Source organism: Neovison vison, chromosome 6, assembly GCF_020171115.1.
Source record: "Neovison vison isolate M4711 chromosome 6, ASM_NN_V1, whole genome shotgun sequence".
Lineage (NCBI taxonomy): Eukaryota > Metazoa > Chordata > Mammalia > Carnivora > Mustelidae > Neogale > Neogale vison.
The window spans coordinates 205658541-205683740 of record NC_058096.1 but is presented as its reverse complement, the minus strand read 5'-3'; the positions used below and the strand labels follow the sequence as shown (position 1 = coordinate 205683740).

The 25200-nt window shown below is 43.7% G+C and overlaps 2 protein-coding genes across 4 annotated transcripts in view; one reads left to right on the top strand and one right to left on the bottom strand.

Moving 5' to 3' along the window:
* The window catches only part of RHOA (ras homolog family member A), a 59204-nt gene extending 38498 nt beyond the window's left edge, over positions 1–20706 (bottom strand). The window contains exons 1-2 of one of the 2 annotated variants that reach the window (XM_044253570.1): positions 20536–20706; positions 15749–15826 (exon numbers count right to left, since the gene is read on the bottom strand). The gene's annotated coding sequence lies outside the window, so the exon portion shown is untranslated. The remainder of the gene's footprint in view (positions 1–15748; positions 15827–20535) is intronic. The other variant, XM_044253571.1, reaches the window with a different exon arrangement.
* Positions 20707–20926: 220 nt separating this feature from the next.
* Positions 20927–24295, top strand: TCTA (T cell leukemia translocation altered). 2 transcript variants are annotated; one of them, XM_044253572.1, is made up of 3 exons: positions 20927–21366; positions 21667–21745; positions 22883–24295. In XM_044253572.1, the coding sequence occupies exons 1-3, from the start codon at positions 21144–21146 to the stop codon at positions 22923–22925; spliced, it is 345 nt and encodes a 114-aa protein (XP_044109507.1). In that variant the 5' UTR covers positions 20927–21143; the 3' UTR covers positions 22926–24295. The 2 variants fall into 2 exon arrangements, with proteins under 2 accessions (XP_044109507.1, XP_044109508.1); XM_044253573.1 differs by having other exon boundaries at positions 20928–21366; positions 21691–21745.
* The last annotated feature ends 905 nt before the right edge of the window (positions 24296–25200 follow it).

The following is a 25200-nucleotide window of genomic DNA, read 5'->3' as shown; positions in this document are numbered from 1 at the left end:
TGTCTCTCTGTCTACTTGTGATCTCTGTCAAATAAATAAATAAAATCTTAAAAAAAAAAAAAAAAAAAAAAAACCCTGCACTAGTGTAGGGGCACCTGGCTGGCTCAGTCAGAAGAACATGAAATTTCTGACCTCATGGTCATGAGCCTGAGCCTTTTGCTGGGTGTAGAGATTACTAAAAATAAATAAACTTTTGCAAAAAATGCATTGGTATAAGAAAGAGTTAATTTAACTTTTTGAAAGAAAACTTTCAAAATCTCAAGTTACTAAGATTAGACATTAGCCTTCAAATTTACTTCCTCTAAGCACTTCCCTTCTTTTCAAAATTGGCCTTAAGTCTCATTGTTCAAGTAGGAAGTTACTTCTTTTCAAATAAGACTTACAAGTAATAAACTACTGTATATAAAACTCCCTAGCCCATTAGTGCATATATGAAACAAAATAAAGGTGAGGGGGGGGAAAAGAAGACTAAATATCTGCCTTATCATCCTAGATATGGCAAAAAGTGCTGAAGACAGGGGCACCTGGGTGGCTCAATCAGTTAAGCATCTGCCTTCAGCTGAGGTCATGATCCCAGGGTCCTGAGACTGAGTCCCACACCAGGCTCCTTGCTCAGTAGGGGGCCTGATTCTCCCTCTGCCTGCTGTTCCCTCTGCTTGTGCTCTCTGACGAATAAAATAAAACTTGGGGGGGTGGGGTGGTAAAAAAAAAAAAAGAGTCACCCGTTCTACAGACCAAGCTAGCCAGGTGCCCCTTTCTTAGAATACTGTAGAGCAGCAATTTCAACTGCTGAAGAGAATCATTATGGAAGATCAAAAATAATTTATTAATAGCTAAAGCAGGGAAAATTAGAGCAAATTCAAGGTTACCTGAATACAGTGGTGTTTTTCAAAACTGAAACGTTTCCCTATCTAGTGAATAACTATTTAATGACAGGTGTTCTTTCTTTTTAAAGATTTTACTGATTTGTTTGAGAGTGAGCTACAAGTGGGGAAGGGGGAGGGAATGAAGCAGCAGACTTCCTGCTGAGCACGAGTTAGACTTGGGACTCAATCCCAGGACCCTGAGATCCTGACCTGAGCTGCAGGTAGACACTAATGGACCCAGCACCCACACAACTCTAAGGACAAGTGTTTTCAGGGCCTTTTAGGATTCCTTTCTTGTATTCTAGGACGGATCCCCAAGAAGCAGAGAAAAGGCCTCAAAACTCTGCATTACAATCACTGTATCTTAACTTGTAAATGAATAAGCTTGGCTATTCTCTATAGCTAGAGGAAGATGTGATCATCACATGCACTCCAATCCCTACCTCAACCACACATTCTAGGAGGGGCCACCCGACACATGTTCTCAAAGAGTTCCAGATGATTCTTACCCACCTCCCATCCCCACCCAAAACACTACCAAAAACCTTCCTTGACCAAAAAGTTTATTTGGGTTTCAAAATCTGAGTCCCATCCTATGTGTGTCTAACAAACATACAGCATCTACCAAATGCACCACTCAGTAAAATCAGAAATATTCATTACAAAAAAAAAAAAAAAAAAAAAAAAGAAGAAGAAGAAGAAAGAAAAGAAAAAGAAATATTCATTATATGGACAGGTCCCAGACAAGCCATACGAAAAGATTCTTCTAGAAATTAATTTCAGTTATAGACAGCAACAGTTATTGGATAATAGCCAGTTAACAGTAGTGGTAAAGAAGTTATACTACCTAAGAGTTAATCCAGGCTCTATCACTTATTAGCTTTGTGTCCCATTACAATGAGTTTCCTTATGTGTCAAGTGGAGAATGAAATCTTCTAAAAAGGGTTCATATGAAGATTAAATCAGACAAAAACAGACTACCTATTGAAAATAGCTCAGTGTTAAACAAATGTTTCTCATTATTCTTTAGGTCTTATTTTGGATAAATGGCAAATCCCTCCAAATTCCAACTGTCCAGAACGTGAAGAGCAGCTTGTACTATGGCCTGACCTGAAAAGAATGTTGTTCTTCCTAAAATTTCCTAAATTTTTCTACCTAGCAAATATAGTTAACCCATGAACAATATGAGTTTGAACTGCACTGTTCCACTTACATGCAGAATTACATTAGAGTACTAAATGTATTTCCTCTTCTTCATGATTTTTTTAGCATCCTTTTATCCTCTAGCTTACTTTACTCTAAGAATACAATATATAATACTGTATTAACATACTCAATATGTCTTAATTGACTGTTTATGCTATCACTAAGGCTTCCAATCAATAGTAGGCTACTAGTTGTTTCATTTTCAGGGAGTCAAGTTATACTTGGATCTTCAGCGGCACTCCCATTTGTTCAAAAGTCAACTGTAATTAGTTTTCCCAAAGTACATATCACATCCATACCTTATCCCACCCTCTTCTTTCCTACTGATAAAAGTAATATTATTATTTAGCTTATTTCTCACTGTCTGGAATTACAAGCCCACAACACTTCATCCAAAGCCCAAAATATCTTCATCCAAAGATATTTCCAAACTCAGAAATTTTCAGGTTTTAGAAAGATAATATGTTGTGCAAATGCAAAATACTCCCTAACATACCCAGTGTGTTAATACCTCAGTAAAATAAATTAACATTTATACTAAGAAGGATAAAGCCTAAACAACCTCTCATCAGTTCAGGTTTCACCATCAAATGAGTTTGTGGTTTTCATAACTTTCCAAAAGGCGGCTATGGAAATCCTTAACCTAGCAAGCCTGGGTGGCTCAGTCACTTAAGCATCTGCCTTCGGCTTGGTCATGATCCCAGGGTCCTGGGATGGAGCCCCATGTCAGGCCCCCTGCTCCGAGAGGAATCTGCTTCTCCTTTGCCTTCTGCCTCTTCCCCTTTGCTTGTGCACTGTGCATGCTCTCTCATATAAATAAATATAAACTTAAAAAAAAAATCCTTGAGGTGCCTGAGTGGCTCAGTCAGTTAAGCGTCTGCCTTTGGTTCAGGTCAGGATCCCAGGGTCCCTCTCCCTCTGACCCTCTCTTCTGCTTGTGTGCTCATTCTCTCTCTCTGGCAAATAAAATCTTAAAAAAAAAAAAAAAAAATTCCTTACTCCAACGCCAATTTGTTTTAAACATACACACACAATCACATTCTTCTCACTTTTAAAGCACTTTTTCTAATGCCCTCAAGTCTGATTTTCCTTGAAACATGCTGTTACCTCAGAGAAATGGACTGGACCCCTCCTGCTTTTTCTCTTGGGAAATTATAACAAAATAGGCTTTAAATTAGGTAAATTGGAGACTCGGTGTGTTGTTCATTTAAACCAAACTTCAGGGCTGACGGTAATTTGACTTCTAAAACCTAAATTAGCTGAATAATTTCAGTAACTTGTTCAGGGACTACACATTTTCTAATACTTATTTTCTTAGACTACAGTAAATCTGCCTCTGTGCATAATTTTTAGCTTATTTTTGGCAGATAAGAAACCACCAAAGATGCTTCAGATGGTGCACTAGGTTACAATGCATGTATTATATGTTTATTAGCCAAATATTCATTATAGGCAGGCACAAAACAGTTCTCCAGCCAAGAAACAGAAGTAGAAATAATTCAACTGCGTAACTATGCTTCTGCTGGATCAAGATCTTTACAATATTTTGGGAAGATAATGAATAAATTTCAATGCAGATAAAATAATCACAGCTTTAAAATGATTAATTTAGCATACTTAAGATAATTATAATTTTACCTCATAATTCTTCAAAGGAACTAATTATGCAAAAGAAGCAGTGATGATTACAGCAAGCTTTCTACCATTTCTCAACGACCCAAGAAATAAAAGCACTTAATACAGCACAGCTTTGGACATAACTTAATTTTTTTTTTTTTTTTACTGTACTCGATAAAACAGTGCACACAACAGATGAGAAGTTAAATTCATAAAACTTACATTTTTAAATCCATATGCCTCAACTATATAATCCAGTTGAAATTTTATATCCTGTGGTAACCCCTTCTCTGCAAAGGATAAATTCCAAGACCCCCAGTGGATGCCTGAAACCACAGATGGTACCAAACTCTATATACTATGCTTTTCCCATATATACATACCTATGATAAAATTTAATTTATAAATTACGCACAGTAAGAGACTAAATAACTAAAATAGAATAATTATAATATACTGTAATAAGTTATGTGACTGTAGTCTTTCCCCACCCCCTCATAATATCATATTGTACTCACCCTTTGTGTGATGATGTGAGATGATAAAGTGCCTATGTGACGAGAGGAAGTGATGTGAATGATGTAGGCACTGTGATGCAGGATTAGGCTACCACTGACTTTCTTTTTTTTTTTTTAAGATTTTATTTATTTATTACTTGACAGAGAGAGATTACAAGTAGGCAGAGAGTCAGGCAGAGAGAGAGAAGGAAGCAGGCTCCCTGCTGAGCAGAGAGCCCGATGCGGGACTCGATCCCAGGACCCTGAGATCATGACCTGAGCCGAAGGCAGCAGCTTAACCCACTGAGCCACCCAGGCGCCCCTACCACTGACTTTCTAAGAGATGTCAGAAAGAGGATCAGTACTTCCAGACCACAGTTGAATACGGGTAACAGAAACCGTGGGTAAGAAAAACTAGTATGTTTTATTTCTCTCTCTAAATAAGTCGATATGAATCAGTACTGTTACTGTTTTTTTTTTTTCAGTTACCTTTAGTTGTTTATTTTTTTTTCCAATTTATTTATTTTCAGAAAGTACTGTTACTGTTAATGACTATTACAAACGCAAAAGTTGTACAGTCTTAAACTTTATCCTGTGAACTTCACATAGAAGAATTATGATCCTACAGGGCACCTGGGAGGCTCAGTGGGTTAGTCTCTGCCTTCAGCTCAGGTCATGATCCCAGGGTACTGGGATGGAGCCCCTCCCGCATCGCACTGGGCTCTCTGCTCAGCAGGGAATGCTTCCCTTCCTCTCTTTCTGCCTGCCTCTCTGCCTACTTGTGATCTCTGTCAAATAAATAAATAAAATCTTTGAAAAAACAAAACAAACTAAAAAGAATGATGATCCTTAAGTACATTAAAAGCTTCCTCCCAGGGGGTGCCTGGGTGGCTTAGTGGGTTAAAGCCTCTGCCTTCCTTGGGTCATGATCCCAGGGTCCTGGGATCAAGTCCCCCACCCCCCTGCATTGGGCTCTCTGCTCGGCGGGGAGCCTGCTTCTTCCTCTCTACCTGCCTCTCTGCCTACTTGTGATCTCTGTCAAATAAATAAAAAATATATATAAAAAAAAAAAGCTTCCTCCTAATCCCAGGTTTTGTCAATGTCAGTTTCTGCAAGAGGTTGTAGTGTCAATGCAAACTATGCAAAAAACACTTTGGGTGAAACCTGGACACAAAATGTCATATTGCAGTAAGAAAATATGTAAATCCCAAGACACTGTTTTATGAAATTATAAGACCCAAAGAATATAACCACTCTTAGCCAAAACAATGTATCTTATAACTCAAGCTATTAAGCCATGATTTCTTCCTTCTCTCCTTTGCCCTGAATGCACCCCACCTACCCTTCCCCAACTAAGATAACTCATACTTTAGGCTAAGTCACTAGCTCTCCCTGAGAGCTCCCAACTTACATCAGGCCCCTCGGATACTCCCCCAGCACCAAACATTTCTCTCTGCCTCACCACATACCTCCAAAGTTTATTCCTCCCAAACTATTAATATAAGAATCATATCTGTCTTGTTCACCACTGTCAGATAAGCATAGGTGTAAGCACACAGTGGTTATGTGTTCAAATGAAAAATTTGAAAAAATACATTTCCAGGAGCAAAGAAGCTTTATAAAACCAATTTGCTGAATAGGGATTTTTTTTTTTTTAAAGATTTTATTTATTTATTTGACAGAGAGAAATCACAAGTAGATGGAGAGGCAGGCAGAGAGAGAGAGAGGGAAAGAGGCTCCCTGCTGAGCAGAGAGCCTGATGCGGGACTCGATCCCAGGACCCTGAGATCATGACCTGAGCCGAAGGCAGCGGCTTAACCCACTGAGCCACCCAGGCGCCCGCTGAATAGAGATTTTAAAAAAGAAAACAGTAAAAACAAAACAAAAAACAGGGGCGCCTGGGTGGCTCAGTGGGTTAAGCCACTGCCTTCGGCTCAGGTCATGATCTCAGGGTCCTGGGATCGAGTCCCGCAACAGGCTCTCTGCTCAGCAGGGAGCCTGCTTCCCCCCCCCCCCCCCGCCTGCCTCTCTGTCTACTTGTGATCTTCTGTCTGTCAAATAAACAAATAAAATCTTGGGGCGCCTGGGTGGCTCAGTGGGTTAAGCCGCTGCCTTTGGCTCAGGTCATGATCTCAGGGTCCTGGGATCGAGTCCCATGTCGGGCTCTCTGCTCAGCAGGGAGCCTGCTTCCCTCTCTCTCTCTCTCTCTGCCTGCCTCTCCGTCTACTTGTGATTTCTCTCTGTCAAATAAATAAATAAATAAAATCTTTAAAAAAAAAAACAAAAAAAAAAAAACAGTTACAACATCAGCTGTGTACACTGGTGGTAAGGTTATCTCCGGGGACACTTGTATTAGCAGTTCAAGAATTTGCCCTCAGAGAATTAAAGAAAACCCTCACATAAATCAGAAATTTAAGTTATCTGGGGACACCTGGGTGGCTCAGTTGGTTAAGCAGCTGCCTTCGGCTCGGGTCATGATCCCAGCGTCCTGGGATCGAGTCCCACATTGGGCTCCTTGCTCGGCGGGGAGCCTGCTTCTCCCTCTGCCTCTGCCTGCCATTCTATCTGTCTGTGCTCGCTCTCCCCCCTCCCTCTGATAAATAAATAAAATCTTTAAAAAAAAAAAAAAAAGAAATTTAAGTTATCTGTAACAGAGTGTTAAAACTCAGGTCCTCCCTATGAACTCAACTGCTCTTATTTTATAAATAACTCTTAATAAATAAGTCTAATCGGCCAGTAGCTGAATTCACAGCAGTTAGAAAAACGCATGCTTGGGTAAGAGGTGCAGCCTATGACAGGACATAGGAGACAGAAAACCCTGTAAATCAGACTCAGAAGTATAAAATGGGGAGCGAAAGAAGTGCCAATCTGGCCAGTCCTAAAGCAGGCCAACACACTCCAAGGACAGAACTCAAAAACTCTTTCCCTTAGAAGGAAAGACCTCAATTATTACACAGCAAAGCTTAAGTCCCAGATACTGCAAGAAGGGGAAAAAATGAAATTTAAAGCTTAAGAAAGCAAGCTTCAGTTATTTAGAACACAATGATAAAATTTCAGCGGTTTAAGATCTCAACTTTCCCACAAGACCAATACTGTACCTAAACACACATGAATCCCATTAAAGCTTAAAAGATGTCCTACAATGCATTCTCTGGAAGCAAAGCTATTAGAATTATGAAAGTGAAAATAAAGGTCAAAACACAGACTCTTCTCCAGACAGTCCTAAAAGTAACAACCAAATTAGAAATCTAATTTTTGTTCAAACAATAAACCTGATTTCAAATGCAGATTTTCACAGGCGCTCCCTTCTCTAATACCTTACATTCTACTGTTTTCGTCCTTTGTTAAAATACACATCTAAGGGGCGCCTGGGTGGCTCAGTGGGTTAAAGCCTCTGCCTTCAGCTCAGGTCATAATCCCGGGGTCCTGGGATCAAGCCCCACATTGGGCTCTCTGCTCAGCGGGGAGCCTGCTTACCACCCCACCCCCCGCCTCTCTGCATACTTATGATCTCTGTCTGTCAAATAAATAAATAAAATCTTGAAAAAAAAAAAGAAAAAACATCTAAAACGAACAGAATACATACCACTTCATTAAGTCAGAGAAAATCACTACATTGAAACTTTCACAGTGCTGAGTAGAAACCTGTCCTATCAACTTCAGGTTTACCCACACCATTAAACACTGGGAAATTAAATTGAAAAAACATAAAGCCATTTATTTAATCTGCAGACAACACAGGAGACTTCTGGCAAAAAGGCTCAAACCATCTGTCCATTTCATAATGCCCTTGAGCCTGGTACTGTCGCTGTTTTGTCACCTTGATCAAGCAGTTGTCAAGGGTTGATGTCAGTTCAAAGGCCTTTAGAGATGAAGAGCACCAGGCCTAAGGCACATAAAGGCAAGCAGAGGAAAACCCCACAAAGCCTGTAATACATGGCCAAATGAGAACAACGCCAGATTTAAATTCTTCTTTGGGGCTGGAGGAAAGAAACACTCCCTTCTGGCTTCCTAAGTAACACATCTTACCATTCACCTCAAAATGTATATATTCCAGGGTTAACCTTAAATGGATGGGCAGAATCAGGATTTGACGTTGTGCAGCCTAATCCTCCATTCACATTGCCTACAAGACAATGCCTGTCTGGAGACCTGCCATACAGAGAATAAACCAAGAGGTAGTCCAGCTGCCTAGGTGTTTCAGCAATGACAATACAAACCCTGCATTCTGCCACAAACATCTCTATTCCTCTATCTCTATACGATTAGCAGATGAAAGCTCTTCAGGGTGAGGCTTGTATCTATTTAAAACTTTTTTTCTTTTTTAAAATTGAGGTGAAATATACACAATATAAAGTTCACCTTTTTAAAGTGACAGTTCAGTGATACTTAGCACACTGACAATGTTGTACAACAACCAAGTCTATCCAGTTCCAAAACATTTGCATTACCACAAAAGAAAGCCGTATACCTATTAAGCAGTCGTCTCCAGTTCCCCTCTCCTAACACCTGGCAACCACTAAATTGCTTTGTGTCTCCATAGATTTGCCATTCTAGATATTTCATATAAATGAAATCTTTTAACATATGACCTTCTGTGTTTGGCTTCTTTCATTTAGCATTTTTTTTAAAAGCTTTTACTTATTTATTTGCCAGAGAGAGAGCACAAGCAGGGGGAGCAGCAGGCAAGGAGAGATGGAGCAGGCCCCCCGCTGACCTGGTGTGGGGCTTGATCCCAGACCCTGGGATCATGACCTGATCCGAAGGCAGATACTTAACCTCCTGAGCTACCTAGGCACCCCTAGCCCAATACTTTAAAGGTTCATCCATTTTCTGGCAGCTATTAGTACTTCATCTTTTTAAACAGCTGATACATTCTATTATCTGTACATAACCACATTTATTTATCCACTCATCTGTTGGTGGACATTTGAATTGTTTCCACCTTTTGGCTATATGAATAGTGATGCTATGAACATTTATGTACAACTCATGTCTGAGTACATGTTTTCAAATCCTCTGGATATAGATCTAGGAATGGAATTACTGGGTTGTATGTTAACTCTTTATATAACTGTATGAGGAATTGCCAGGGACACCTGGGTGGCTCAGTCACTAAGCATCTGCCTTCAGCTCAGGTCATGATCCCAGGGTCCTGGGATTGAGCCCTGCATCAGACTCCTTACTCAGTGGGGAGTCTGCTTCTCCCTCTGCCTGCTACTCCCCCTGCATGTGTGCTCTCCCTCCCTCTCTCTCTGACAAAGAAAATCTTAAAACAAACAAACTATACGAGGAACTGCCAAACTATTTTCCACAGTGTATCCTATTAAGTATCTTGCCATATAATCACCCAGACCTACTGTTAAGGAGAAAGAGTAAGATCTCTAACGCTAGGATGTGAAATAGTGTGCAACTAAAAAAAGGAAAAATATGTAACATACATACAGACACAGTATCTCTAGAAGGACGCACAAGAAACAGAAGGTTCTCTCTAAAGGATTTAGGGAGGCTGAAATGGGAGAAAGGCTTACTTTTCATGCCCACCCCTTTTGTACTGTTTCATGTACATGCTTCATCAACTTCTTTGCTCCAAAATAATATATTTTATTTTTTTAAAGATTTTATTTATTTATTTGACAGAGAAAGATCACAAGTAGGCAGAGAGAGAGAGAGGGAAGCAGGCTCCCCGCTGAGTGGAGATCCCAATGTGGGACTCGATCCCAGGACCCTGAGATCATGACCTGAGCCGAAGGCAGCGGCTTAACCCACTGAGCCCCCCAGGTGCCCCTAAAATAATATATTTTAAAAACTTTTTCTAGGGGTAGCCTGGGTGGATCAGTTGGTTAAGTGCCTGCCTTCAGTTCAGGTCATGGTACCAGCGTCCTGGGATCAACACCCAAGTCCAGCTCGTAGCTCAGCAGGAAGCTGCCTTCTTCCTCTCCTACTTGCTTGTGTGCTCTCTCTCGCACATATTCTCTCTCTTAAATAAAATCTTTTTTAAGATTTTATTTTTATTAATTGATTTGACAGAGAGAGACACAGTGAGAGAGGGAACTCAAGCAGGGGGAATGGCAGAGGGAGAAGCAGGCTTCCGCTGAGCAGGGAGCCCGAAGCAGGACAGGATCCCAGGACCCTGGGACCTGAGCCGAAGGCAGATGCTTAATGACTGAGCCACCCATGCAGCCCGAATACATAAAATCTAAACAAAATAAGTTAATTAAAATATTGAAAAAATGTTAAAGTAATCTTGGGGTGCCTGGGTGCCTCAGTTAAGTGGATCGAGCCCCACATTGGGCTTGGGTCAGCAGTGAGTCTGCTTCTCTCTCTGCCCCTCTACCCCTCCAATCTCTCCCCCTTTCCTCTCAAATAAATAAAATCTTAAAAAAAAAAAAAAAAAGTAATCTCTACACATGGGGCTTGAGCTCACAACCCCAGGATCAAGAACTGAATGTTCCGAGGCGCCTGGGTGGCTCAGTGGGTTAAGCCTCTGCCTTCGGCTCAGGTCCTGATCTCAGGGTCCTGGGATCAAGCCTCGCATCGGTCTCTGTGCTCAGCGGGGAGCCTGCTTCCCCCTCTCTCTCTGCCTGCCCCTCTGCCTACTTGTGATCTTTCTCTCTGTCAAATAAATAAATAAAATCTTTAAAAAAAAAAAGAAAAAAAGAATTGAATGTTGCAACTAAGCCAGACATGTGCCCCAAGAAAATACTCTTAAAGCCCCAAAGGAAGCAATACAATGAGAGGACTATGCTCTAGAATAGGAAGAGTATACTTTTTTAAAGATTTTATTTATTTGATAGAGAGAGAGAGATCACAAGTAGATAGGCAGAGAGGAGGGAAACAGACTTCCGGCTGAGTAGAGAGCCCATTACAAGGCTCAATCCCAGGACCCTGAGACCATGACCTGAGCAGAAGGCAGAGGCTTAACCCACTGAGCCACCCAGGTGCCCCCCACCTTTCTTTTAATGCAACCCCTACCCATAATGTGGGGCTTGAATTCACAGTCCCCAGATCAAGAGTCACATGCTCTACTAATTGAGCCAGCCAATTACTCCCATCTTTTATTATAAACTTAAGGATTTTATTTATCTATTTGAGAGAGAGAGAGAAAGGGAAAAGCACGAGCAGGGGGAGGAGCAGAGGGAGAGGGGCAAAAAACAAAGAAAAGTAGAATTTTCAACCATATGTTTAAAGTCAAAACAAAACAAATTTTTAAAGTAAAAGAATTAAATCTCTGTGTTTTAAAGTAGCTAGGAGCTTGGTGCCTAAGTGGCTCAACGGGTTAAGCAACTGCTTTAGGCTCAAGTCAGGATGGCAGGATCCTGCAACTGAGCCCGTTTGTGCTCCCTCCTCTCCTGCTCCTCCTGCTTGTGCTCTTGTGCTCTCTGTCAAATAAATAAAATCTTAAAAACAAAAGAAAACAACGAAAAAAAATTTCCCATATGTTTTAAAAATCTGTTTTAGGTACACCTGGTTGGGTCAGTTGGAAAAGCACGTGACTCTTGATCTCAGGATCATAAATTTGAGCCCCATGATGGATGTAGCCATTAAGTTAATAAATAAAACTTGAAGAAAAAAAAAACTGTTTTAGTGACTATGGTCAGGATGCAGCATTAGTAAAATTGGAAAATAATGAAAGCTGTAACTTCTAAAGAATAATCCTAAAAGATAAATGAAGTGTGCATATAGCAAGTACAAAGTACATGCTTCTGGCTTCATGACTGAACCCTCTTAAACTGCCATTCAACACACTAGTGTTCATGAGAGGTAGCATGGGTTAGAAATTGTCCAAGAAAACTTTAAGTTATAAAAGGTAATCTCAGCAGAAAATCTTCACCCCACCATCTACTTTTCTGTCCACCTTTCCATCTCTGCCGCTACTATTTACTATTTACCGTTGCTCAAGAGTGGAACTAAATGATCCCAGAATCAAATCAAATAAAGGCAGAATCCTTACTACAACCCAAGAATGAATCAAGATAATTTGTGATTTATATTGTCTCATATTATCAAACTATTATTTATAATGTTAAGCAACATTTATAAAAATGATGGCATCTTAAAAAAAAATGATGGCAAAAATCTTACAACCTAAGTCCCAACATACTAACTCCTACAGTTAAACAAAAAGAAAATGCAAACACCAAACACGTTGTGTTTATCCTAATTCAGTCAGGTGGCAGTAAAGAAATTCATGTTAACTTTTTGCTTCCTACCAATAAAATCCTTGTCACTGTGAAAGCACATGTTCACTATATAAATACAATGATGTAGAAATACACAATCAAGAAAACTTTGAAACTTAGTCTCCCCCCTTACAGGGGAGTTCATTAATCAAACCACTCTAATGGATTACACAAAGTACTTAAAGGAGAAATCAAGCCTTGTGGACAACAATAGAGTACATATCCAGGGGTCCTGGGCTAGTTGTCTTCCTATGCCTAGTAACTGCGGTGAGCTAATCTTGCCATGGATCAAGAGATTAGGAAGCCACATCTTCTAATTTATCAGCAAAGCCTATGAGCACTCCTCTACAATATATTGTGAATCCCTCCACTTCCACTGTTACCATTCTTGCCCAAGTCCCTAACCCCTGTCACTGGATTTAAAAAGCTCCCGATAGGGGTGGCTTGGGTGGCACAGTCAGTTAAGCATCTGACTCTTGGTTTCAACTCAGGTTATGATCTCAGGGTCATGAGACAGACACCCCCCTCCCCCCACACTGAGTTCAGTACAAAATCTGCTTGAGATTCTCTCCCTCTCCACACTAGAATGCACTCTCTCTCAAATAAATAGCTTCCAATAGGTCTCCCTGCTTCCATTTTTGCCACCCTATAGTCTATTCTCCATACATCAGCTAGAAATATAAAATCAGACATTATTACCATTCCCATAAAAACCCTTTAATAACTTTCCAACACAATCTGAATAAACTCTAATTCCCAGTTCCTACAAGATCTGGCCCCTGCCTATCAGTAAAAGTTTGTTTCTTCCCACTCTTCCCACTTGCTCTTTAGGCTCCGGCCAGTTAAGTTTTGCTGTTCCCTAAAAAAGGTAAGCCCAACCCTTACCTATCACCAGACTTCCCTACTAGAACAGTAATTCCAAAAGCAGGACTATTAATATTTTTATGATAGAACAGTAATTCCAAAAGCAGGACTATTAATATTTTTATGATTACTAACACCTGATGTGCTTTCTACTTGCCAATGATATTGAGAAAAGTAGGTAAGATTCAAAACCAATAGACTTTTTAGTTCCAAACCAACTGTTCATATTTTTAGGAATAAAGATATTGTAAAACAAATAAACAAAAACCTTCTTGAGGACTGGGACTTTTTTTTTTTTTTTTAATGTGAAACAGTTTATTTTCTTAAGTAAGCTCTATGCCCAAAGTGGGGCTTAAATCCATGACCCCAAGATCAAGAGTTGCATCTACCAACAGAGCCAGCCAGGCACCCAGAGAGCAAGAACCCTCTTTGTTTTCTTCAGACGTGTCCCAGGACAGCGTCTGAAATGTATACATAATAGCTATTCAAGAACTACTTGTTCAACAAATGAATGACAAAACCACAACCTAACTTGGCCATTCTTCTTACCATGCCAAGGAGGATTTCAAAGCCAACCAAAACCACTATTATATGCCTTCACTGGCCAGTAGCCTATCTCACCAAAACATATTCATCCTCTTCACAGCTCACTTCTCCATACATAGAGTTCCCTCAGACCCAAAGAGAACAATGAAAGCTGATCAAAAAGTATTCGGCCGGGGCACCTGGGTGGCTCAGTGGGTTAAGCTGCTGCCTTCGGCTCAGGTCATGATCTCAGGGTCCTGGGATCAAACCTCGAATTGGGCTCTCTGCTCAGCAGGGAGCCTGCTTCCTCCTCTCTCTCTGCCTGCCTCTCTGCCTACTTGTGATCTCTGTCTGTCAAATAAATAAATAAAATCTTAAAAAAAAAAAAAAAAAAGTACTCGGCCAAGATATTTATCATGGTATCAATTAAGATACTTAGATTTCCGGGTGGCTAAGTTAGTTAAGTGTCTGTCTTCGGGTCAAGTCATGATCCCGGGGTCCTAGGATGGAGTTCTACATCGGGCTCCTTGCTCAGCAGGGAGCCTGCTTCTTCCTCTACCTGCTGTCCCCCTGCTCCCTCTCTCTCTCAATCTCTGACAAATAAAATCTTTTAAAAAATAATAAATTTAGGGGCGCGTGGGTGGCTCAGAGGGTTAAGCCTCTGCCTTCGGCTCGGGTCATGATCCCAGGGTCCTGGGATCGAGCCCCGCGTCAGGCTCTCTGCTCAGCGGGGAGCCTGCTTCCTCCTCTCTCTCTGCCTGTTTGTCTGCCTACTTGTGGTCTCTGTCAAATAAATAAAATCTTTAAAAAATAATAATAATAATAAATTTTTAAAAAAGACACTCCTATGTCCTACATTTGTAATTAGTTTAAATATCTACACAACCCCTGGATGGGCTTTTATACCAGCTGTTAACATTGCTCCCAACTAAGCCTGTCTCTGACCCCTGTTAAGAGGGAAGATTGTCCTCTAACCTTCATTCTCTAGCTAGCTAACTGCTATTATTAGATAAACCTGAAGCACAACCTCTGGATAAACTGGATGATAACCAGACTATAGAATAAATGAAAACTTAAAAATGAAAAACAGAAGGAGTAAAATGGGAATGGCCCAGAAGTAAAAGAGTATGTGTATAACACACGAGTCCATCTCCTCAGGAAATATATCTTCATCTAAAAAAGAAATATCTTGGGAGGCCTGGGTGGCTCAGTAGGTTAAGCATCTACCTTCAGCTTAGGTTATGATTCCAGGGCTCTGGGATCAAGTCCCACATTGGGCTTCTTGCTCACTGGGGAGCCTACATCTCCCTCTGCCTGCCGCTCCCCCTGCTTGTGCTCTCTCACTCTCCCTGACAAAATAATCTTTTTTTTTTTTTTAAGATTTTTATTTATTTGTCAGATCACAAGTAGGCAGAGAGGCAGGCAGAGAGAGAGAGAGAGAGGAGGAAGCAGGTTCCCCGCCGAGCAGAGAGCCCGACGCGGGACTCGATCCTAGGACCCTGAGATCACGACCCGAGCCAAAGGCAGAGGCTTTAACCCAGAGCCACCCAGGTGCCCCTCCCTGACAAAATAATCTTTTAATAAATAAATAAGAAAAAAAAGAAATATCTGAGGGTACCTGGGTGCTCAGTTAGTTGAGGTTTGACTCCTGGTTTCAGCTCAGGTCATCATCTTGGGGTTGTGGGATCAAAACCCGTGTTGGGCTCTGTGCTGGGCATAAAGCCTGCTTGGGATTTTCTCTCACCCTATGCCCTCCCCCCCCCCAAAAGAAAGATCACTTAGAAGTAAAAAGGGAAGTTAGAAGAGTACCGTATGGAGAGAGAAAAAAATAAGACCAGAGAGAAAAGGTATGGAATAAGATAAAGAATTCGAGACTGGTGAAGAATCATTAGCAGTAATTCAACCACATTTCCCTAGAACTTAACGTTTATATAATAATCTGTCTTCCATGGGAAAAAGGGAGTAAAAGAAGAGGTGTCTATTTACATACCTTACAAATGTGCTGCAAGACCCACGGCCTGTGCGGCAGAAGTTCTACAAGTGCCTTGAACTTCTCAGATGAAAGGCACTATAAAAATATAAAAATATCGTAATTATGTCTATTCATTTGACAAGGGGAAAAAAAAAAAACAACAACACAGGGTGTAAATAGGCTTGCCCAAAGTTCTGTGAAGTAACTTAGAATCCAAGAGAGAGAAAAAGTGTAGAATTTAATTTTTGATTGATATACCACCAAATAATCACATTTGTACAAGTCATAGCTTCCCTCAGTTAATAAAATGCTCACAGGGCGCCTGGTTGGCTCAGTGGGTTAAGCTGCTGCCTTCGGCTCAGGTCATGATCTCAGGGTCCTGGGATCGAGTCCCGCATCAGGCTCTCTGCTCAGCAGGGAGCCTGCTTCCCCCCCCCTCTCTGCCTGCCTCTCTGTCTACTTGTGATCTCTGTCAAATAAATAAATAATATTAAAATAAAATAAAATGCTCACAATCAACATTATCTTGTGAATAATACTGCCTTTTTCAAAGCAAAAATCAAAAGCAAATGAATCCTATGTAAATTAATTTTCAAACATATAATTTTCAACCACATAGCAAAGTTAAAAGAATCTTACAATGAACACATCTAATCCTACCTCCTAGACTACCATGAACATTTGAATAATTTGTTTTATCTTTTTTTTTTTAAAGATTTTATTTATTTATTTGACAGAGATCACAAGTAGGCAGAGAGGCAGGCAGAGATGGGGAGGCAGGCTCCCTGCCGAGCAGAGAGCCTGATTCGGGGCTCGATCCCAGGACCCTGAGATCATGACCTGAACCAAAGTCAGAGGCTTAACCCACTGAGCCACCCAGGCACCCCTGAATAACTTGTTTTATCTTATTACACATTCTTCTTAATAAAGCATTACAGAGAAATTACAGGCTGAAAGACAACTGTCAGAAAACCAATGGCTTCAAAAAATTAGGGTAAAGTCATTAGGTCAAGAAAAATAATTTTTTAGTATTGTTGTCAGAAATGATCAATATTAGTTTAGTGCTGGGACGCCTGGGTGGCTCAGTTAATCGTCTGCCTTCGGGCTCAGGTCATGATCCCAGATCACCACATCATGCCCCTTGCTCAGCTGAGAGAGGCTGCTTCTCCCCTTGACTGCTCTGCCTAATACTCCCCGATGCTTGTGCTCTCTCTGTCTCTGACAAATTAGTATTTTAAAAATATATGTATTAGTTTACTCTCTGAAGTCAGAATGGACTCAGATCTACTCCTACTCTTGGAGTGATTCTAGTTATTTAATATCAGATCCTATCATTCTTCTGCTAACGAACATCTAATGAGGGGTGCCTGGGTGGCTCAGTTGGTTAATATCTGCCTTCGGCTTGGCTCAAGTCATGATCCCAGGGTCCTGGGATCAAGCCCTGCATCAAACCAGGCTCTCTTGCTAAGCCAGGAGCCTGCTTCTCCCTCTCCCTGCCACTCCCCCTGCTTGTGTACTCTCTGTCTCAAATAAATAAAATCTTAAAACAAAACAAAAGAAAAGAAAAGAACAAACAATGATTTCTCCTTTCAGAACAAACCCAAAGAATTTCCCATATCCTAAAGGCCCTGCATGATCTGGTCCCTACCCACCTCTCTAATTTCATTTTACTTTCCACTTCTCCATTTACTCCACTCCAAACATTTCAGTTGTTTATGTTCTCTCTTTCCCTTCACTTGAATAGTGAGACACTATTATAAATATGCTTAAACATATTTCCTTTATCCTCCCTCTTCATTAAAGAAAAAAAAAAACTCAATCTGGGATAAACTGGCTGCAATATAACAGAGTTTATCTCATATTTTGACTATTATTAACTATAAAATGCTAACTAGGATCATCTGGAGGAAGCACCAATAAATTCAGACCAACACCAACAGAATGAGCAGCTTCAATGCCTATCTGATTTTCTGTCACGACTACCATAATTATGAGTATATAAGGCCTTCACTTAATATTATAGCACCACAGATGAAAAATGAGTCATTTGAAATAAAAACACTTGAAATAGGAATTTCACAGTAATTACTAACTTTAAACTATCTTGGAAATTTTAATTTATTAATCTCATAAATACTTAACAGTGAACATATTCCCAAAGAGCACAGTATAGTAAAACACATTAACACATGTTTAAAATTTAGTTACATTAAGGTGTAGGTGCAGGCCAACTAAGTTCCACTGGCCAAAGATAAAGGATAAACTGAGTGGTATGTGAAGGTAAAATAACTTTTAGGTACCTTTCACAAGTACAAATATATGTGATTAAAATCCAGTGATTACGTACCATTTATCATTATCACTAGTGCAATTAAACCCAAAGTGCTGTCCATACAAGCTCAGCACGCCCAAATTAGTTCTCTTTAGAAGTTGAAGTATCAGTCTTTCTTCTGACAGAGTTAACATAAATCTCTCAGCTCTAGACAACTAAGAAGTCCCAAAGCAGCAACTCCTCCTGTCACTGCTCGAACTATACTCTACTCCATGGACAGGAAACACCTCAAGATCTACCTGTTTTCACTCTCAGACTATGAGAACACTCCAACAAACTACCACCACACGCACAGGACACTATTTACTTGATATGTGCAGTTTCTCTCCATCCCACCTCTAATCAACAGGCAAAAGAGCCCTCAGTCACATTAACATCTTGGCCTGACCTAATTAGTTGGATTTGGAACAGGGGAGTCTGGGCCTCCCATTGGAAGAAGTTGTTCCCTCAAGAAGACCCAAACACCCATGGGCCCCTGGCTGGTGCAGTCAGTTACACATCAGATCCTTGGTTTCAGCTCGGATCATGATCTCGGGGTCCTGGGATCAGGCCCCAAGTTGGCCCGGAGCTCAGGGAGTAGTCTGCTAGGCTTCTCTCTCCCTCAACCCTTCCCCACACTCACACTCTCTCAAATGGATAACCAAATCTTAAAACAAAAAAACAAATACCTAAAGCTACAACTAGGCAACCAAGGACCCTACATATTCATTTATGTATTTCAATCAACTGCTGCAGAACCAACCAGTTTCAGGGAGAGAATGTTGTGAAGCTAAAGAACTGAAATTTGTTTAGAAAATGAATTTTTCAGACTCTCACAACAAATATAAAATCAGTAATACATACAAGAAGAAAACACTAGAAGTTAAGTCCTGAATTTTACCTAACTCTAAGCAAGCTGTTTGAGAGTACAAAGAGAAGACCTTAAAGAGAATATAGTTCTGATCTGCACCTGACTAGACAAACCATCTTAGGTAATTTACCAAGTCTCTGGGACTCAACTTCCTCATCTGCAAATGGGGCTGCGCCACATAAGCCCTGAAAATTTCCTTTTGGTCTAAAATTCTGGATCTATGAAAAAGTTGGTTGATTCCTATTCTCTTCTTTCCTCCAGTACCAATTTTTATGAGAAAAGAAGCCATAACTCTAGGACTAGTCTGACTGAAAGCAAGTTTTCTTCTATTTTGTTATGTCCCCAAGAGCCACCACTGCTCTACAAAAGTAGATGGAACTACTCTCCAGATAATTTATCAAAAGAGATCTTTAAATAAGTTATCCTTCACAATGAGAAATTAGTCTTATACTTCCAGGGCAAACAATGTCACTTGTGCCCAATGTTCATACCAGTATCTCCATCAACTTAGCCATATCTAAAGTGATAATCAGGAAATGGTATATAAACGTTACACATTCGGGTATGTGACACTAAATGACTGAAAAACTCTCACCACATATAACATTTTTAAGAAAAATTTTCAAGTATTTTTTCCCTTCAGATCGGGCAGAGAGCACTATGATCTGACTGCACACCTGAAAGAAACATTTACTTCAAAGACAAACTTAAAAACACCAAGAGAAGGAAACAAGTCACCAATATTGGTAAAAATTTTAAATCAGGACCACTAAAAAACACAAGTGAAACTAACTCTGAGGCCAAAAAAATGCCTATTTTCCACCATAAACTATTAAACACTGTTTTGACCAAATCGATTTGAGTGCAAACAGTGCTATTCAATAAAGACGGCTTGTAACTGGGTTCAATCGGTAATTACGGACAGCTGTTTAGGTGATTCCTATCAAGGTACTAACTTAATACTAAGCAAAACTGCAAATTAATACTCTATTTCGACGTAGCACAGTTTAAATCATGAAAAAAAAAATGTTTTCAACTGGAATATTCCCTTTTCAATACCCCAGAATCCTAACCCGTAAGATCTCAACACTACCTTACTTACACCTTTCCGGGAATACTTCATTTAAAAAGAAAATCTACCCAAAACATAACTGGACTTCACCCTGTATAAAACGGTGATTCATGTTTCATATTTAATGTAAAAAGCCAAGATGGAGTTGTAAAGAGTTTCTTTCCCATTTCAACTCCCGACAGCCACGCGCGCTTCGCCAGGGCCGGCAGTACGGCGCGGTCTCCGGGCCCGGCTCGAAGCCCCCGCCCTGGCCGGCACAGCCTTGAGAGAGGAAGAGCCGGGGACCGCGGGCGGGTGGCTAGGGCTCCACCAGGCCTGGCCGGGCGGGGGAAGGGGCGCGGGAGGCCGCGGGGCGCGCTTCCGGGGACTGCGCGGGCGGGGCCGCCGCTTTGGGGAGCTGGGCCCGGGCCGGGGCAAGGGCTGGGGCCCAGGGGCAGCCGGCTGAGAGCAGCAGGTGGGGCGCGGCCTCGGCGGGGCGGCGGGCGGGCGGCCGGAAGAGTGCCGGGCGGGCCCGGGGCGCCGCGGCGCCAGGAGGGAACCCTCTCGCTTACCTTAGGCGACGACTCGCAGTCCGGTCTCTCTGCGCCGAGGACGCCTGTCCGCGAGTCGCAAGCTCGGAGACGGGCGGGTGGCTAAGGAGACGGCAGCACACTAACGAGAGAACCGACGGAGGACGGCGGGCGGCGGGCGGGGAGCAGGGAGCGCGAGCGAGCGAGGGCGGTCGGCGGCGGGAGGGCGGGGAAGCGACGTGCGCGCCCCCGCGTGCCAGCGGGCTCGAGCCAGGCCCAGTCGCGGCCTCGCGCACGCGCGCGCACTCACAGCTCAGCCACGATTGCTCAGGAGCGCGTCCACGCCCTAAAAGCAAGGCGCTCAACCAATCACTGCAGCCGCGTGGGGCATCACGGGAACTCCGGGGCTATAAAAGACCTGGTTGCTATTTTATGCTCTCCGACTCACTCATCTTTTAAGCAAGCAGGGTGGGGCTAGTGCGCGTGCGCGGTTTTAGTACTCCTCCCCAAACTGCCAACTCTTCGCGCAAGCGAAGTAGGCGCTCCTTGCCTGCTTTACGCGTGCGCACTAACGGGCCTGGCCCCGGAAGACCAGACGCCTGCGCAGTGGGGACTACAATGACAGTCCCCGGGTGGGGCATGGGCCAGTCATGGCGGAGCCTTGGTCTGGGGAGTCCTTGCAGGCTCTGCCGACCACTGTGCTGGGCGCGCTGGGCACCCTGGGCAGCGAGTTCCTGCGGGAGTGGGAGGCGCAGGACATGCGCGTGACTCTCTTCAAGCTGCTGCTACTGTGGTTGGTGTTAAGTCTCCTGGGCATCCAGCTGGCGTGGGGGTTCTACGGGAGCACGGTGACAGGGCTGTATCACCGCCCAGGTGAGGCTCCCCACCCCCACCGGACCTTACCATTGGGCTCCCCAGAACCCCCTAGACTACCACTGGTCCCCTAAGGACCTTATCACAACTTAACGCCGTACCCTGACCCATTGCCAACATGCCATTCCATGCCAGAAACCGCGGTACCCCCATCACATTGTAACTGTTCCCTTGAACCGCCATCAGACAATACTCCTAGTCCCTTTAGGGCCCCCACGAGACTCCACCAGACAACACCACTGGCCTCTAAACTCACCTGGGCTGATACCTGCTCAGATCCCCACCCCCTGCCTGCTGCAGCTCTGGATGTGTTCCTGCCCCCAGGTCTGGGCGGCCAGAACGGATCCACACCTGATGGCTCCACGCATTTCACTTCGTGGTGAGTACATACGTGCCCATTGCAACCCCATGCTTGGCAGGCAGAGGACACACCTGTGCTGGGAACAGGGACAGGGGCAGGAAGTTCTCAGAGCAGGAGTCCACCAGTTTAGTGGCTTTTACAGCAAGCTCCAAGGCCTGCAAGTAGAGCTCAGGCTTTGAGTGACACCAGTTTGTGAACAGCCCATCAGTAGCCTGTTCAGCAACCTGTGAGACTGGTAGTGATCTCAGAGATGAAGTGGCAAGTCTGTTGGGTTCCACTCTGCTGCAGGCCCCTCAATTAGGAAGATAGGAGCCTCTGTCCTTATTGCATTATCCTTATTGCACTGACTGGCCTCATCAGGGTCAGCCTTGTCATCTGTAAAACATCAAATCACTAATCAGAGCATTCATCCAACTAATCTCTGAGCTTCTACCATATGACAGCAGCCACACTAGGTCCAAAGAAAAGGACAACCCAGGCCTTGTTTACAGGGGGAGCCAGGGATTTAAAAGGGAGGGCAGCAAAAAAAAAATAATAATAAAATAATAGATAATAAAAAATAAAAGGGAAGGGCAGAAGAGCAGGGGGTGAGGCCAGTCAGAGTTTTCTTCCAAAACAGCTAAGCTGAGGGCAAAGGCTGGGGAGTGGTTAAGTGTACCAGGCCAAGAATGGATAGCACAAGAGCCAGGGCAAGAACAAGTGTGTCATACTGTTAGACTAGACAAGGCTGGGACACTGTAGTCAGACGTGAAGGGTGTAGTCGGACGTGAAGGGACCATGAAACCCTATCCTAAATCTCGGAAAGCTACTGAAGGACTCAGCAAGGCTCTGGCCTGATCAAATCTGTCTTTATAAATGCCAATAAATGGGGTCCAATAGAGAAGGCATGAAGTCTAGTTAAGAGGCCTGCCACTGCCCAGGTCCTGGGCAACTGGGGAAAGACAGGAACACGATAAGGCAAGGAACTAGGAGGAAGAATGTGTCAGAGGAGAAAGGTGGGGGAACCAGTGTGGGATATGGGAACTCAGTAGAGTGGTCTAGGCTGTAGTGTGGCCTTATGGAACCCCCCTCAGCCACTGAAGGGCTAGAAGGAGCCAATTAGGGACTGCTGGGCTGCCTGTGGAATAACTCCTCTCTTCTCTCCATCATTTTTAGGGAAACAACAGCAAATGAACCTCTCAAAACCCACAGAGAATAAGGGAAGGCAGCAGAGGGATCTCCAGGGACATCATCGGGTCTGCTGGTTCCCACACTGGGTTCTGCTGCTACCCAGACCCAAGAGACAACGGCAGGGAGATCAGGCTTGGGGGCAGGGAGTACCCCAGTGCTTACAGGCCTGGGCCTCCACTGCCCTTGGCCTTGCCTCCAGCAGGCCCAGGCATTGGGCCAGTAAAAAGTTTGCCTCTACCCTGATCTGGGTGCCTTAAGGAGAAGGCATGCTCCTCCCTCCTCTCTCAGGAGTCAGCTCAGGAGAAGCGTCTGGGTTGGGGAGGCCAGCAGTCCATTTTCTGCTGTGGCTTGTTCTTGTCCCTTCCCATCCCCCTGGGATGTGACCCCATAGAAATTCGTCCTGAGAGGTAACCTGAGGTTGACCAGCTCTGGAATTTGTAAGGGAAGCCCGTTTTCCCCTAAGCTCTAGGTTTCTTGAATTTGTTTTTGTTTTGTTGGCAGGGAGCCAAGGAATTCTGGACTAGACATGGCCTTATCCTCTGTTGTTACTTAGCTGGCCATTCCAGTGGAAGGCAGGGGGAGCTGGCGCTTCCCGGACTTGGAGGCACCAAACATGCACCTCCCTGGCCCATTCAAAGCTTTCCAGGTGTGAGTCAGGCTATGGAAATGGTCTCTTCCTGGATATGAACTCATTCATAGTCCTCTCAGTCCTTGTTGGACAAGCTGGGTGCCTGAAAGAGGCTGAGCCCCAAGGGGTGACCTTCCACCCCCCACTGCTTGAAGTGCCCATGGGGTCATACCCTGCCCCTTCCCAGGGAGATACTGAGCAGTTAAGGAGGAGTGATCCTGTGCTACTGTGCCCCGCAGCTTCATTGCTTCCCATCTTGACCTGGGTTAAAGCAGCTTCATTCTAAGAAGCCACAGGCTCAGCTCCTCCCCACAAGCACCATCTCAGCCCCCAAGAACCCTCAACCGGAAAGAGCCACAGGCCTGCCACCTACACAGCGGACCAGGGGAGCTTCCAAAGGTGTGAGTGGCACAATGCAGTTTCTGAAAGCAGCATATTGCTAGAACTGCCTCCTTTCCTGAAGGCCACACTCCCAACCTGCTTCTGCTGGGCCACCAGCTACCTCAGTGTCCCACCGCCTGCTTTCTCTATTAGAGGTCACATTTCTATCTGGCAGCCTTTGGCTAGGCCACTTTGGCAGCAGAGGTGCACTGGACGTAGGCCCACACTGAACTGGTATACGTGGACCTACTCAGGAGCTACCTCCTAGCTGGTTAGGATGACCGTTTTGCAGCCCCAACCCTACCCATTGACACCACCTCACAGAATCAGGGCCTCACGTTTCACCCCCGGTTTCACTGAGGATGTGGCTTATTAAACATGGAAGTGCGCTGGCTGTGTGATTATTCAGATAGGACAAGGGTGCGCGTGCACAGGGGAAACTGGAGCGGGAACAGTGGGGGCTACTGCCCCTCAGTGCCCAGGATGCAATGATTTGCAGAGGTGGAGAGGCTCAGCTCCCCGGAGGAGCAGTGGTGAGTGCCTGACAGGGAGGGGTACTATCATTAATTTTTCTAGACCCGCCCCTCTCAGGGGGAACCCACTCTGAGCCTGCCTCAGAGGCCAGGCAAGCAGGCACTGGCCTGGCACCCCAGGAACCATGTGGCCAAAGGACAATGAAGCTAGAGACTAGCAAGCAAGAAGAAAAGGAAACTCATTTAATGTTTTTTTGTTTGTTTTTTTTTTTAAGAAGTCAGCAGAGTCCAGAATGGGCCCCGGGGGCAAAGGTCAGCCAGTGTAAGTCAAGTCTAGGAGGAGGCCCTGCCTGTCCTACAACAGCCCTGGGGCTCAGGACAGGTGGTGAGCCCGGCATGGTTTGCTACTGGGCAGCAGGCTGGGCTAACTTGGGAATGTGGAAGAGTGAGTCTGTTCCTCCTCAGCTGTCCCCAAGTTTACACAGGCACAGCAGCCCTACAGGGCCAACCCTCGGTGAGTCAGGAATCATTCCTACCCAGGGAGAGGCAGCAGTTTGCATTCATGGAAAGTAAACTGAAGAAGATGGCCGGCACTACCCAATGTAATAACCCCTCCGCAGCGTGAGAAACCATGGTGAGGTAGGTTGGGCAGGCTCTATCCCCTTCCTAAATGTCAGCCTCTGCTCCACAGCCAGCACCTGGCAGAGTGGAAGGGAGAGATGCCAGAAAGCTTCTCATAACCCTTCGGGAGGCAGACAAGAATGGGGTCAGTGGGGGCACAGGTTAACATTTCATGAGCTGGTCCCTTGCTCAGAAATGGG

Excerpts from the sequence above, each read along its gene's own strand:
- TCTA (XM_044253572.1), top strand. The coding sequence starts at position 21,144 with ATGGCGGAGCCTTGGTCTGGGGAGTCCTTGCAGGCTCTGCCGACCACT. Across the intron at positions 21,367-21,666 it reads AGGGCTGTATCACCGCCCAG|CTCTGGATGTGTTCCTGCCC; the intron begins GTGAGGCTCCCC and ends TGCCTGCTGCAG. Across the intron at positions 21,746-22,882 it reads TCCACGCATTTCACTTCGTG|GGAAACAACAGCAAATGAAC; the intron begins GTGAGTACATAC and ends CATCATTTTTAG.